This window comes from Cryptomeria japonica, chromosome 1 (assembly GCF_030272615.1).
Source record: "Cryptomeria japonica chromosome 1, Sugi_1.0, whole genome shotgun sequence".
NCBI lineage: Eukaryota > Viridiplantae > Streptophyta > Pinopsida > Cupressales > Cupressaceae > Cryptomeria > Cryptomeria japonica.
Window position 1 is genome coordinate 230,144,847 of NC_081405.1, and position 16,845 is coordinate 230,161,691.

The 16,845-nt window shown below is 40.3% G+C and overlaps 1 protein-coding gene across 2 annotated transcripts in view; it reads right to left on the reverse strand.

Moving 5' to 3' along the window:
- The window catches only part of LOC131035366 (protein RST1), a 198,453-nt gene that overhangs the window by 28,967 nt on the left and 152,641 nt on the right, over nt 1–16,845 (reverse strand). For both annotated transcript variants that reach the window (XM_057967040.2, XM_057967039.2), the window contains exon 18: nt 3,789–3,866. In XM_057967040.2, coding sequence (XP_057823023.2) covers nt 3,789–3,866 — 78 coding nt within the window. The remainder of the gene's footprint in view (nt 1–3,788; nt 3,867–16,845) is intronic.

Consider the following 16,845-nt stretch of genomic DNA (forward strand, 5'->3'; position numbering starts at 1 on the left):
AAAGTTGTCATTACAACTTTTCTTGAAAATTGTCACATTGAGCAAAGTTGTTAAGTTTGGGTTAGTTAATGTTCAAATGTCAGTTATGGACATTGGAGGGTTGAGACAACATATAAATAACTTTTTTTCATCGACCATTGGGTCGGTTGGTGGATGTATTGAAGAAAAGGGACAATGAAATTCTGAGTTTTCCTGCATTCTCACTGTTTTCAGAACGTTGCAGTCTGATTTCCTACTTTGTTCTCTTTGAAAACTTCATGGTTTCCTCCTGAAACTTATTGGAGATGATAGGGAAGAGAGTTTACTAAATTTTTCTTTTTGTTTCACTTAGTTTCGTTGTGATTTGAGTAAGATATTACCATTTTGCTAAAAATTCTCAAAACCCTCATTAGGGTTCCCAGTGAGTGAAAAAAAAAAAAATTGGCCTTTTCAACGCTAAAAACTCACACCACTAGTTGGAAAGGCTCTTATAAACATGTATTCATATTTCCCATTCTTGCAGGGCTCCATAATGAGGTTCTCACATGCAAAAAGGTACTGAACAGTCTGATATCTCAATGTATCAGACTTAGCAGAGCAGCAAGGGTGGAGAAGTTGGTTGGAAGATCAAGTGAATGGTTTTGGTGAATGGTTGATGACAGAGAGGGGAGACTGGAGACCCTATGCACCCTTGAAAGGAGGTTTGGAGTCGCAATAAATAAGAATAACCCATGTAGAGATGACTGTCCTAATGGCCTTCCTGTCACAGTCACAGGGTTGTCAATACTAGAGTTTGGCAGATAAGATGGTGGTTGAAATCCAAAATGAGAGCAGGTCAAAGATGGAATAAACACCCCTGACAGCAATTTTACTCATCAAAGAACATAGGGTTTGGGTGACAAGTAGTAGTGGTGTGGCCTTTAGCCAAAGATGTTGACTGTCATAACTAGGACCGTGTCTCAGTCCTAAAGTTACCAGTCCTATATGTTATAAGGAAACCTAAATGGAGTTTGTCACTATTATTAGTCCAAGGTGGGATGTTGGATGCTGTGTAGTGATCTCCCAATAAGTTTTGAGCATTACCAATAGAGGGTATTTTGTGTTTGGAACCCTTGATCATCCATAGGACAGACCAAAGTGTTAATGTCTACATTGTGATAGTAAAGGTAAGTGGGGAAATGTTTCAGACCCTGGGTTGCAATTGTTATGATCATCCAAACCCCTAAACAATATTCACACTTTGTCTTTAGTGTTGCTGATCAATGCCTTCATGAAAGTGCAAGCCCATGTGTAAGGGCTTAAGTCTTGTCAAGACCAATGTTGAAGTTGGCCAAAAGGCCTAAGAGGAGTTATGTTTTGAGTGTTGTATGGTAGAAACCCTACATGTTGAGATTGTCTATGTGACTCCACCCCTGTACTGCATCACCTAGACTCTCCTACAGCTAGAAAATAGTCATAAGTAGAGAGTAATATTTCAAGAAATGTCAAGAAGACTCAGAGATAACAATGTAAAATTACAAAAACATATAACACCATCTAAATAATATTATGATACACATACTTGGTAATGGCTTAAGAGATCATGCATCCTTGTGTAAACTTGCTTAATTGATTTCCCTGCCCATGGATCAGATCAAGCTAAATTCTGATGGAGCTTCAAAGGAAAAACCTAGGATTGTGGGAGTTGTCTAGCTCCTTCGTGATCATGAAACATTTTTTGATGATCATCTTGGATCTATTTACCAAGAGGAACAAATAACAAGGCAGAAGCAACTATACTAGTGAAGGGATGAAACTAGCTATCTCTCAAGGATAAAGGCATTTATTTGTGGAGTGTGAATCCCAATTAGAGACAAATGCAATGACCAACAAATCAATACAAAGTTTCAAACCAGAAAGCCTTTGTAAAAAATTGGAAGGAAGACACCATCTACTTCCAGCATAGCTAAAAAGAAAGAAATAGTACAGTAGACTTTTTAACCAATGCAGCAGTTAGCCAAGTCCCTAAAAAATTCAGAGATGGCATTTAGATTGAATGATTTGGAGAATGTGCAAACCATCTGTAAACTAATAATATGCAGTGTCACTTTTGTTCAGTTGATTAATGCAAAATACAAGTAATTGTGGATCTTGTCAAATATCCTTAAAAGATGACAACAATATTCATCTTCTTCATTTTGTCCTATTTTTTCTTCCATTATCCCTCATATTCGGGTGCACTGCTTTGGCCCTCTTCTTGGTGTGAGCATAATCCAAGTTTTGTGAAGGTTTCCAACTGCAATGATTGTTTCCACTTGTGAGAAGAAAAAATTGAAAGGCCTCATGCACATTGGGGCAATGTCAAATAGCTGCAGCACATCAATAGGCTTATGGGAAAACTCAAAATGGTCAAAAGCTCACGGACTAATAAGGCATAAAAATGGGAACATTATACCCAGCATGCAATAAGGGTTTGCTAATACTGATTTCTGTGTCTTTTTGGGTTTTTAGTAGGATAAGTTTGTTTGTGTGGACCAATGCAGCATGGAACACATGTGATTACAAATGAGATAGATAGTAGTTTATGTGGGTGTAGTTCAATATTTTTCTTACATTATAATTTGAAATTTCTTATACTGCTTCAACAAAAAAAACAAAAACAAACATTATCTTTCATAGTGATTTTGTGATCATGTTCATCTCAGATTCTACCCAGGTTTGTCATGGATTAAACAGAAATCCCAAGTTCAAAGACAAGATAAACCTCAGGGGTACCAACACCTAAATCATCCTAGAATAGCACCTCTAAGGCAGTACCTAGCTACATAGCATTAAGGGGATAGAGAAAAGAGAAAGAACATAAGAATAGACATATGAACATCTAGCTACCTAGCTATTGGCGTACATGTATGAAAGAAACTAAAACTAATATTCGAATTACACTGTATTCTTCATGGGGAATACTATGTACAGATTAACAATTTTAATAAGAACTATTACTACTCACTTTCTTCATATAGAATAACAATTGGGCATTGCAATATGTCTACTAGTTGTTGTGAAGTGATGGACGCTAGCTGACAACTTATAGCTACACAACTCTTCTATCTAAAAATAATAAAACTAAAAACAAGTATCATATAAACTGTAAGGACATATTTCAAATTCAAATTAAGCAATAGTTACAAAACAATAGATGTTTCAGGATGATTTTTGAAAGACAAGTCACACATGGAGCCAACATTTTTACTACAAAATCACGCAAGTGGGTATAGGCTACTGGAGCTGTTTCTTAATGTGCAAACATTGAAACATAAACACCAATAGAAGACAAGATAACTTTAATGCAATGGCAGTGTGTGCAACAAATAACCAAAATAATGACAGATTGAGTTACAAAAATAACTTGATCTTCCTATGAGAAAAAGAAATGCACTTTACTTAGATTTTTGAAAGGAGTCTGAAAACATTAAACATGTTTCTGTATATGACTTTCATAGGAAATAAAGAAGAAATCATAACGCATTAAATAAGACATTGTTTGCCCATTTTCTTATAGGAAATGAGGTGGAAGTTCCATCAGCAATGCCATTCACTAAATAGATTAACACCGAAGGCAAATACTGGTCAAATACACAATAGACTGCACTGAACATAAATCTTGAATATACAAATATAATTTGCAAATGCATGTTAGAGAGAAGAAATATATGTAACATTTTCCAGCAAAGTTATGAATATTGAAGCTCAATAAAATGATTTTGTGTGCATATTTTACCAAATACCTTAAATTTGTATTATACTTTTATATAAACGGAAAAGTCAATTACCATGCACAATGCACCAATGGCAAGTGCCAAGTTTTCTGCTGTGCTTGGTACAACCTCTTCTGCTATGCTCCGTATGTCCTGTTGAATTTAGAAATATACCATTTAGACATATTAAGAAACATACTTGTGAAGATCCCTTGAAGAAATAAACAACCATATTGGATTCAAAATTATATAGTTTAGTTATCATCATATCGAACAATTTTGACAGAACGCAAATGTTCTCCAATTAAGAAAATTCAAAACAAGTCTTAGTTTCTTAATACTCTAATCCTAAACAAACAAAACAAAACACAATATTCCTTAGCTACAGGATGATTATAAAATTTACAAAACATAACGTTCAAATGGGCGGAGGTGCTGGGGTGAATGGACTACCAGAAGAGACATGGAAGAGGCTGGGGAAACCCACCCTGTGGCCATCCACATTTAATCTGGTGGGAGCCGACCAACACGGCATCAAGCCACTCGGCATATTGATGGCCCAGCAAGTGACAATTGGTACGCAGCCCTTCCTGTTAGATTTTGTAGTTATTCCCTTGAAGAAAAAAGGCTATGACGCCATCCTGGGGAGAGTGTGGTTGCTCACCGCGAGGGTGAACCATAACTGGAAAAAAACATACACTCTCCATGGAGAAGGGAGGGCGGAAATATATCATTGACCTACGGACCCAAGATGTTGGCGAAGAGCTCGCCTCTTCCGACTCGGACTCAGAGGACTCTAATAAATGGGAAGGGGGTTCCGACGAAAGCAAAGGCAAGAACGCAATGGACCCGAACAGTGAAGGGGTACTCGAATTGGAGGGATGTTCTGAAGATGAGGTGTGCTCACTCAACGGGCTCTTCCATTGGCAAATGGAGGACAACGAACTTTTTAATTGCAACATGTTGCAGATAGAGGAGCCCGTCGATCCGAAGGTCTTCCCTCCGGAATACAGAGAATATAAGAAGGGGGAAGCCCAAGTGGACAAGGCACCCGCACATCAGTTCGAGAAGGACAAGCCAATTCAATTTGAAGAGTCCAAGCTGAAGGCAACAAACCTGGGAAAGGAGGAGGATCCACGGAATATATTAGTCGGGAATGACTGAGATCCCGTGCTGAAGGCAGCGGCCTTCAAAATATTTCTGGAGTTTAAAGACGTCTTCACATGGACGTATAAAGACCTGAAGGGGGTACCTCCCAAACTGTGCGTGCACCGCATCTAGTTGGTACCCGGAGCCCGGCCTGTACGAAAGAGACCGTACCGGATGAACCGCAACTATGCAGCGCGAGTGAACGAATAGATAGAAAAAATGCTGGAGGCCAGCATCATCTTCAAAGTACAGACAAGTGAATGGGTGTCGCCCATAGTCATTTCATTAAAGAAGGAGGCTAACCAAATAAGGATTTGTGTGGACTTCCGGTGTCTCAATGCAGTTACGATTAAAGACCCCTTCCCAATCTCGTTTACGGACAGCATACTGGAGGAGGTGGCCGGCCATGAGATGTACTCGTTTATGGATGGATTCTTTGGATATAACCAGATCTCAATCGCAGAGGAAGATAAACTAAAGACCACCTTCGTGGTCGAAGATGGTGTCTATGCATACAACCGGATGCCATTCGGCCTATACAATGCACCTGCAACATTCCAGCGAATTATACTACACATATTTGACAAGATGTCGGTAGGGAATTTTAAAGCCTTCCTCGACGACTGGTCCATCTATAGCGGCCAAGATACACATTTGGTAGCCCTCACGGAGTACCTAGAGAGATGCTGAAGGGCAAGCCTGGCCCTTAATCCAAAAAAATGTCGATTTATGGTGCCACAAGGCAAATTGCTTGGGCACATTGTATGCAAAGCAGGTCTGAAGATGGACCCAGACAAAATACGGGTGATCATAGAGATGGAGCCTCCTACGGATGTCACCGGGGTAAAGTCCTTCCTGAGCCATATCGGCTACTATAGGAGATTCATAAAAAACTTTGCACAAATATCCCAGCCCTTGGACAAGCTTACTCAAAAGGGTGAGTCGTACACCTGGGGGACCCCAGAGAGTGAATCATTTGAGGGATTGAAGACGAGGCTAGTAGCTGCCCCCATCCTCGCGTACCCCAACTGGGACAGGGAGTTCCATGTCCATGTGGACGCTTCAAACTTTGCGATCGATGCCACACTGGCCCAAGTGGGAGATCACGGGTTGGATCATCCCGTCTATTTTGCTAGTAGACTGTTATCCAAAGCGGAAGAAAAATTACAGCACAATAGAACGGGAGGCATTGGGGATGATCTATGCGGTACAAAAATTCAAACACTATCTGTTGGCGACACCGTTCACATTCTACGTAGACCATCAAGCCCTCGTGTACTTGGTCAACAAGCCGATAATTCAGGGAAGGATTAGTCGATGGCTACTCTTGCTGCAAGAGTTTACATTCACCATTATCGTGCGGCCTAGGAAAAGCAATGTGATAGCGGACCAATTATCACGCATAAAGTCAGGAGAACCAGCGGAAGGGGTGGACGATGATTTTCCAGATGCCCACTTATTCCAAATTGTTGCATTGCCACCATGGTACACGGCCATCGGGGAGTATCTTTCTACTTCAATCTTTCCACCAGGCATTGCTACCAGGAGAACGAAGGAAACTGGTTTTACGAAGTCGAACATTCCAACTGATCAATGGGTTGTTATATAAGATGGGACCGGATCAAATACTCAGAAGATGTGTCATGGAGGAGGAGGTGCCAGGAGTTCTCCGAGAGGCGCACGAAGGGCCGGCGGGGGGACACATGGAACCGGACACTACTGCACGGAAGGTGCTACTCGCGGGCTTGTGGTGGCCCACGCTATATAATGATACCCGAGAATGGGTTGTTGGTTGCGACACGTGCCAAAGGGCTGGGAAACCATTGAAGCGAGACTTTATGCCGCTCAACCCCTCGCACGCACAGGAATTATTTGAACGATGGGGGTTGGACTTTGTCGGACCACTCAAAGTCAGTCGTGCTAGGTGGTGCAGATACATCGTGGTAGCCACAGAATATTTGACTAAGTGGGTGGAAGCACGGGCCCTACCCGATAACTCGGCGGTGAGTACAGCCAAATTTATTTATGAGTAAATCATTACTCGTTATGGTATCCCCATGCAACTAACGAGTGACCGAGGGGGCCATTTTGTCAACCATGTTATTAAGTTGCTCATGACAGAATTTAAGATCTTCCATTCTCTGTCGAGCCCTTACTACCCTCGAGCCAACGAGCAAGCGGAGGCCACGAACAAGATCCTTGTAGGAGTCATTTATAAGTCGTGCGGGGTTGAAGGGGAAGATTGGGAAGAGAAGTTACCCTCCGTGTTGTGGGCTTACTGCACGACGTACAAAGTGACTACGGGACAAACGCCCTTCCAACTTATGCATGGGCAGGAAGCAGTGGTGCACACCGAATTCATGGTACCAAGTCTTCGTATTGCCATAGAAAATAGACTCGACGATATGGAGAGCTTGAGGGAGCGACTTTATGCTCTGAATAAACTTGATGAGAAGCAGATGATGGCTCATTGGGCAACCGAGACAAAGCAGCAGAGGAGGAAGTTGTGGCACGATAAGCACCTTAAGAGAATGAAGTTCACCCCAGGACAACTCGTGTTGAAATATAATGGGCGAAACGAAATTAAACTTGGAAAATTTAAAGTGAGGTGGCTAGGACCTTACAAAGTTCACGAAGTCGCAGCAAATGGATCAGTTCGGCTGTGGACATTGGACGACCGCGAAGTGACCGAAGCCGTGAACGGGTCCAAATTGAAGGTTTACCACGAACGGAGGGAACCTAGACCCTCCAATCAGGGTGTTTGACAGTATTATTAAAAAAATAAAATAAAAATAAAATAAATAAATAAATAAAAAATAAAAACACGGTAGCAACACCGACGGTGGGACCATCCCACCGTGCGGTGGGACCACCGGCGGTGGCAACACCGACGATGGAACCACCATGCATACCACCGCCGCCGCAAGGCATAAAAGCGCAACCACAAGTCATAAACGCAGCCCACGCTACAGCACAGCCGCAAGACATAAAAACGTAACCCAGCCCAGCCCACCACACACACACTCCGCCCAACAATGCAGCGCGCAAGCACAGGGAAGGCATACGTAGCCATACACAGCCATCCAGGAGGTAGTTAAGGTGGTTACGCAACTGTACGGCTATAACCAGCAAGAGAAATTAAATGGAGTTGGCTGGGAAACGGAGTTGGAAGAAGCAATTGCAGGCGTCCTCCAGTAGCAGCCAGATGGATAGAAATACCAAGGTCCTGTTGTCAGGCGTGCGTGTTGCAAGCAGCACAATGGATGCCAGGGCAAGTCAGAAGAAAAAGCAAAAAGCACCACAACCTGCGACAAGTGGAAAAAATACATTGACACCTCAGAATATCACCTTCGAGGGCCTGAATGGGTTAGAATGCCGGAAATGGTGGCAAGACACTCCCGACGATGATTTGGTGAAGCAGAACCTTCGTAAGGCAGAAGTGGAGTGGGCTATTCGAATGCCCGTGTTTCCTATCCGTGAGTATGAGGGTGCCCTACGGTTCATGGTGGACACCTTTGACAGACACACACGGACGAGTACTTTTGAGTATCTCAAAAGGGATGTCACCATATCCTTCAAAGCGATGGACTATACCAGAGTATTCGGCATTCCAGGCAGACAGGGCAGGAAAATCGAGTTGAAGGCTAAGAAGATGAAGCATGAGGAGAAAGAATATTGGATTAAATTAGTATCCAGAAACTTGACAACAGTAGAGCTGGACAGCGTGGCTGATGCCACGAAGGGACGAGGAATCCGTAAGACCTTTGTTGCAGAGGGCCACTGGCAGTGCATAATGGATGTCATTAAGAGTAGGTTGACGAGATCTGGTAGGGCGTCAGACATCGCCCTCCCTCAGATTATGCTCATGAACGACCTTATGAACGGCATTGTGTACGATTGGGCTGTGTTGCTAGCAGAGCGAATGTATGAGTTCTTGACGATGCAGCATCGCACGTTCTATATGCCCCACTATGCCATAGGACTATTCTTGGAGGCCACGCGGGAAGCAGTGCCGAAGGCAGAGTTGGAGGTACGGCTGCAAGGACCGTTGGCAACAGGTGAGCCTCCTATCATGTATTGGAGACACCTTGACATTGGGCACTCTTCTGCGAAGCGGAAACGGATGGTAGATACGGCCTCAGGGGAACCTGATAGTGGGAGGGAGACTTCCAATAGTACAGAGGATTCAGAAGCGGAGGATGAGGAGGATGATAGCAGCAGGACGACGAAGGAGAGGATCCTTTTTGCCCCACCCTTGCTACCGATGGGCACACCTGTGATGTCATCTGGAGTGGGAGGTACCTTTATTCCGGCATTTGGGCAAAGCCGCACGCCAGTTGCACTTGGCCCCATCCAACAGCAGGTAGCATCACCTCCGCAGGATCGAGCACCACCTTCGAGACCGGTCCCAGCCACGGAGGCACTTACCGAAGACATGGCAGAGTCGCGTGGGGAGGAGTCGCCGATCGAGTAGTGGTAGATGAGGAGCAGGGACTGAGGAAGGTGGTTGATACGGAGCCTCAAGTGCAGTTGGATGTTGTTGGACTTGAGGCAATGGTGATCGTTTCTGCCTTGTTGGAGGAGCCCATGGCTATGGCGACACACACTCCAGTCGTAGAGATGCAGAGAGTCCCGAGGATCCCCAGTACAGACCCGTCGGTAGTGGCTATGGAGAGCTGGCTGACTCAGTGATTTCAGATGACAGTGGTACCACCTGTGGGAGCTGCTGTATTCTCACCTTGTCAAGAGACTCGAGCTGAGGTAGTAGACTTGGACAATTCCTCTGGCGAGAAACATGTACCAGCAGTTGGGAACGAGGCAGGAGAGGTCGTCTCTGCCATCCAGGAGCAGGGGGATGTGTAGTACCCCTGCCCTAATCAATTTCTAATCTCGATTTGACCTTGGTTAGTTTATCATAATATAATGATTATAGTCGGATGTTTTGATTTTAGTGCATACCTCTTAATGTGATTTTCACACCAATTTGTATGCAAGTTATTAATTCTCCTATTTCGTGTTATTATCTCGGGCTAACGCTTTCATTAAGTTTATATATGTATGCACGTATGACTCTTGGTTGCAGGAGATTTCAGGTATAGTACCGCATGGGTGTGAGGTTCGTCTCTTCCTGAATTTGCAGGTTTGAGTGTACCTCTTTGATCCTTAGAGTTTGGATTAGGTAGTCATAAGACCCTCGTTTGACCATAGTCGTTCTCAAGTGAGCGTCGTCAGTCATTGTCGGTATTCCCTTTGGTTGGGTATGCGGGTCGTTTGTCTATTTGGCTTTCTTGGGTTGCGTGTTTTGTGTGTGGTTAAATCGAGTAATTAATCCTTATTATCTAGTTGGATTTAATGTGTGTTTACGCATTAGTATTTTGGGGGACTAAATTAAATAGGCTCCATTTTTATGTGATTAATCGTTAATTGAATTGTTCAATTCAGGTTGGTAGCAAGTTCAATTAAATGGTTAATTGTAATGTTAAATTTATTCTGTTTATGCGGTTGGAAAAGAAAGATTTAAATTTAATTGCAATAGAATTAATTTATTAATCTTGTTGGCATTTTGGAAATAGAAAGGTTAATTTTAGTTGATTGAGGAAATCAATTTTAAATTGAAAGGCAAGTTTAATTTATTGATATAGTTTAAAAGAATGTTTTTTGTGATTTATTTTAAATAAAAAATTTTAATCCAAAATAAAAAATTTGGTCAAACTTCTCCCATTTAACCTAGGTTTTTGGAAAAATATGGGAGATTGTTTTTTTTAGAAAATATTTTTGGATGGAAAAATTTGGGGGTTTTGGGAGAAGGAATTTCTTGAGTTGGAGAATTGGGCTCTTCTTCAATCTTGCCAGGATTGCTGAGCCAGGTAGGCCTCTAGTTTATTTCATTGGCTTCTTGTTTTAAAGAATTTGTTTTAGATTTTGAAGAACTTTGTTTGTGAAAATTAAAAATCTCATCTATTTGTGGGAAATGAAACAGTTGTAATTTTAATTCCAATCCGATCTCCTCTTGTTCTGCTTCCATTCTAAGTTTAGATTATGGTTGCTCTAGTTGTTTTAGAATCAAAAATAAACTTGAGTTGCCTATTTACAATAAAAGTTTGTTTAAATTCCAAATTAATGCTTTCTTATTCAAGCTTCAATCAGAGAAATCTGCCTGGGTTTGGATAATGGATGTTAATCCTTATCATTATGCCAGTATGGTATTGTTTTGGAGAGATTAACCTTCCTAAATCTGGGTATTTGGAAATGTTAGAAACCCATGCTTTTTGAAAATAAAATTAAAATTTAAAGTCTCTAGGAGACTTTTTTTTTACTGTATGTTTTTGACAGTAAATATTTAAAAAAAGAAAACAAAAAAAAACCAGCAAACTCACGTGGCAGGGAAAGCCCCCACCACGTGGGGAGGTAGCACGCTACCAAGGGTAGCGGCTGCTACCAATTGGTAGCAGCGCTACCAATTGGTAGCAGCGCTACCAAAGATAGCGGTCTGCTACCATTTGGTAGCAGCGCTACCAATGGTAGCGTGAGCTACCATGGGGCCCATGTGGAACCCCCCCCCCACCTTTTTCCATTTTGTTAAAATGTTTTTTTTTAAATTTTTTTTATATATAAAAAAAATATATAATATGTTAAATGAAATTTGTGGTTTTAAAATGTATGATTTTTATTAAGTTTTAAATTAATATATTTTATTATTATATATTAATTATTAATTATTAATTAATGTATATTTTAGATATATGTTACTGGTGATAATTTATATATTAATATATATATACATATATATATTAATTAATACTTAATTTTTTTTTAGTTCTATTATTAATTATTAATTGTTTATATTTTATTAATCGCGGATTAATAAATATATATATTAATTAATATTTAATTTTGGTATTTTTATATATGCGTAAGGAAATAATTTGTTAATTTGGGAATGGATTATCTATAATTGGTTTCTTTAAATATATATTTCCTTGATCTGTATAGTGTAACTTGGTTCTGGAAAAGACGAATTTGGAGGGTTTGTTTCCGAACCATTATGTCAGTGATGTTTTAATTGAAGATTAAATAGCATATTTATTCGGTTAAAGTTAATTTAAATATATTCATGTAAACTTGGTTTAAAACTCATAAACACGCATTTATGTATGTTCGACGCAAATGAAATTTAAAGAGTTAGAATACCAAGAACGACATGTACCTAGATGAGGTAGATAACTGCAATCTAGCTTAGATCATTTAGAAAACTTGATCGACATTTAATGTTTAAATCAATTTGGAAAAGGATTGTATTTACCGATTATTGCCTTTGCAAGTTTTAATTTCTGTTTTCGCTTTTGCTTGAGTAGTGGCAAGCCTTGCTTTGTTTGATTGGACCATGTCATATGGATTGATTTGGGGTACCTGTTTCTGTCCTCGGTCTCGAGTTTGACTGTTGATTTGTGGTGATGTTGTATTTGGTCATATCCTTTATGCGGGTGTCGAATGATGATTTGTGGTTGACCATAGTTGGTCAGGTCTCTAGTTAGAGTACCGTCTGTCAGTGCACCTCATATAAGTCGTGTTTGGCCAGATGGTTGTTTCCTCCATTTTGAACTCTGTTGGTTTGACCATGTGTATTCCTTGGTTTTTGAGTTCGTTTGAGTATAGTCTAGTGTCGTATGGAAAGTGGCTTTCGATTGGGGGTCATGCCCAAAGTGGCTGCTGGGTAACCCATTGGAAGTGTGTCTAATAAGTGATAACCTAATAGCATATTAGAGTGTTAGTTAATGAATCACTAAGTAAGATAATTGTGCCTCACACATGGGATGAGTGCTAGTATAGACTCGGCATGCAGTGAGAAGGCCTGAAATGGCAAAGCATCATCCTTGTCTTCACGAAAGGATGTGTGGGTCCACATGAGACTTGGATGGGCCGGAGGTTCGGATTAGGTTGCCAAGGTAACCCAGTGTATTGGGCCGGAACCTATGAAGACCTGCCATGGTAACCATACCAGGTTGTGTGATGACACTTGTCCCTATGTTCGCTAGTGTGTTGTCGTGTTGTCTTGATAGGAGCACTTTTGTGGAGTCGTCTTGTTGCTTATGCCCTTGTGAGTACTTGATTTCATGCTATACCTTGGGTTGCGATGACTTAGTTTTGTGGATGCTCCAGTGGACCTTTGTATTTGATTCGATTATGTTCAGATGGATCATTTCCTATTCAAGGATCATTTATGTATTTATTGACCGATGTGGTCGTTTGTATATTGGTTATGTTCGCCTTGATGGCAGGATTGTAAATGATGTGAACCTTATGTATTCTTAACTTATTTAATTATCAGAGGGGTCGTGTAGTTGAGCAAACCCGGAGATGTAGCCCTCTAGGGGTGAACTTCGAGATCAATTTGGTGTTATGTGATGCTTATGTCTTTATGTTCCTTTCTAGTTTTAGCATGTATGGATGACATTATGTTAGGATGTATAAAGTGGAAAAGATGAAATTAATCGTACATGCATATATGCAATCGTCTTTAAAATACAGTAAATTGGATCGTGAAAGAATGTAGATTAGAATAATGGAATATATTCAATTATGGTTAAGGAAATTAAGTATGCATGGAAAGATCTCATTAGTATATGATGAAATTCAAGTGTGTTATTAAATTAGATGCATGACTTAATTTTTAATGAAAAGTATGAACGAAAGGTATGAATAAATCTTAATGGATGAACCTTATCTTGTGATCTATATTTTTTCTTACTGAAAGAAATTATCCTTGTTTAAAGTATTATCTTGTCATTAAGATAATCAACTTATTGGATTAATTAGTGTGAGTTAATTGAAATGTGGAATTAAGTAATCACGTTGGGAAACCCTTTAAGTGTTAGTTGTTGTCTTCCGTTGTGTAATCTGAACTTTGATATCTCGTTATATCATTGTGTTGTGTTTAACTTTACAAAAAAAATATTGCACTCTATTCTTGTGTTTTAGCTTAATCCCTTCGGGGTTTCCTGGCGGGGCATTACATGTTACACCTCTAGTGGCAGAGGAGGTACCTTTATACCAGCAGGATGAGGTTGTATCGGTTCCGCCAGAGACTTTTGAGTTACTCCTTGGCGCTCTTACATAGATGCCACTTCCATCACGGTCACAGCCTTTGGAGCAGGAGGGGGAGGACATTGAGGCCTATTTAGTTGACATGGTGACGAGGGGTAGCCGAGTGGTGGCCACGGCCCAGACGCGAGCATTGCAGCAAGTTGTGGTGGAGTTAGAGAGGGTCCTACACAGTGAAAACTTTAGTGGCTAATATTCGCCAATTGGCTATTTTTGAAATTTGGGAATCAATTTTGGCTAATAATTTCAACTTTTAAGGTGACTCAAATCGCCACATTTTTACAAATTTTTACTTTAATGTTATTTAAATCGCCAGATAATTTATTTTATTAATTTTTTTAACTTAAAGATTCGCCACAATATTTGATACATGATTGGATCAGATTCGCCAACATTTTATTATTTATTGTAGAAATCCAAATTAATTTACCAATAATATATCATAATTATTAGTTACTTCAAGGTTATATCAACAATCTTTTTGTTTCCACCATTGATTTAAAATATAATCTAATGACCTTCATTATATTCCATGAGGTAAAATGTACCTACAAGTTGTAATGCTCGTGGGGTTTTAAATTGCTTTTGAATTGTTGACTTCAATGAAAACCAATGGTCTAAAAGCAATTTTTGGCCACATGAGTATTACAAATTATTTGTAAATTTTACCTCACAAAATAGAAAGAGGGCTAGTAGATTATTTTAAGTTAATGGTAGAAACCAAATAAAGTATAGTCTAACCCTTAAACTTATTAATGATTTCAACCTTCATGCCTTTACTTTTTTATAAAAGATTTATTTTAAATTAAAGGAAATGCAATAGTAATTAATGCATAAAATGATTATTTTCCAAGTTTCGCCAATATTTTCTACCAAAAAAAATTGATATAAACAAATTCGCCAATAATTTTTTTTATTTTTTTTATAAAAAGGAAAGATTCGCCAATAAACATTATTATTATTTTTAGAAAAAATTAAATATTCGCCAAGATATTATACATTTTTTTGAGGGGGGGGTTCTTAAAGTTATCACTGGTCCTACAGTTTATGCAGGTGGGCTGCCCCACAGCCTTTGCTGCATGCTTTGAGTCTCCGGGATGGCCGACTACTCAGACGGATGAGATGCTACAGGCTTGGATTGTGCGTGAGCCCATTGTGGAGAGTCGGGTGATGGTAGTCGTCCTAGAGATTGAGCAGGACTACCGAAACGCCTACTATGCATTAAGGCGTACGTAGCATGAGTCTGAGGTCCGCGAGGCTGCTCGAGTCGAGTTGGAGAGGGATGTGGCCGGTCAGCAGGCCTCATGGGCAGCAGAGAGGGCACAGTTGTTGGCGCAGCTTGAGATGGCCTGAGCAGAGAAGGCTGAGGTGGAGACTTGCCTTTCGGCGGTGCAGAGTGTGAGGAGCCTCATGCAGCAGGAGTTGGATACAGTCACTGCCGAGAGGAGCCTGTTGCAGGCTCGATTGGTTTGTATGACGGAGACAGCGGATAGGAAAGAGGAGTTGCTGGAAGTCGCGCATACGGTGAAGACGGCTTTGGAGAAAGTGTTGGTGGCGGAGCATGATGTGACTGCACATACTCAACAGGTTTATGAGCTTCGTGCCCGCTTGGCGGCCCAGACACCGGCATCTTAGCCTTCTACGTCGGGGGCGCTTCCCCAGCCCCCTCCTTAGTTTTGTCTTGGATGTATATTTTGTATGGGTTGCATTGTCTCCATTTTTGTTGTTAATCGTCGGAGACGACTTCTTTTTTGGGGGGGATGATGTTGTCGGGAAATATGTATTTCTTATGTTTTGGTAGTAATGTTATTTGTTAGTAGTTAGTTAGCCGACGGGTAGGTAGTTGGAGTCGCGACGGTTGTGTCGCACCCCTTCAGCTTTTATATATTGTACTACCTGCGAGTATTGAGGGGTGTGATGTTTACGACAGATAACACTATGAACATTGTATACACTCTGAGTTATTAATGGAAAGCTTATTCTTGTATTCATGCTGTTATTGCATTGTTTATTCCTGCATTACTTATGTATTCCTTCTGTTTACCCAGTGAGGCAAACACAGCTCACAAATGCAACTGAAATGATATTTAATTGCTAGCTTGCTGGCATATTCTAATATTAAATTTTGTTACAAAATTATAATACAACTGGGACTGGCTGGATAAGAGAAATGGCATAGCCAAAATGATGGAGAGTGAAATAGAGATTATAATGTATCAAACTATGCTTGGGTATGGCACGGGTACTCCCCAACGCCTAGGTTCACTGTGGGTACTTGTAATGTCCCATTAATAGAGTAACATAGAATGTTGGGACATTTACCTAACGTCTCCTTACTCTATCAAATGATTGCAATTAAACCAAGTAATGGATGTTACACGAATTATCAATTGCTATTTCTGGCATATATATATAAAAGTATGCAACATTAATATAGAATTGATAACAATGTCTGATATACAATTTTGAGATATGATATTAATGATATTACTTTATCATTTATAGTGATAAAGGAAGGATGCCTTGTCTGATGTATGATATGCCTATGCAATCGATATATATTGCTTTCAACAATGGTCTTGCTATGTCTGATATATCAATTTGATTATGCAAATGTATAGATATCAGTTATCACTAACAGTGATATGTTGCTGCTTCAGATTACCAGTTGAATGCTTGCAACTTGATAATGGATGCCGTTTCTGGTATACAACTTCAATATCTTGCAATCCCTTGGTGTCATCTCTGATCTACACTATCATTGCTTGCAACCGATAATGCCACAAGACACTGGTTCTTACAGAGCAGATTCAAATCTGGATTAATAAAAGAAATAATATAAATTCCACGATGATGAAGGAATGTGCTTGAAACTTGCTCT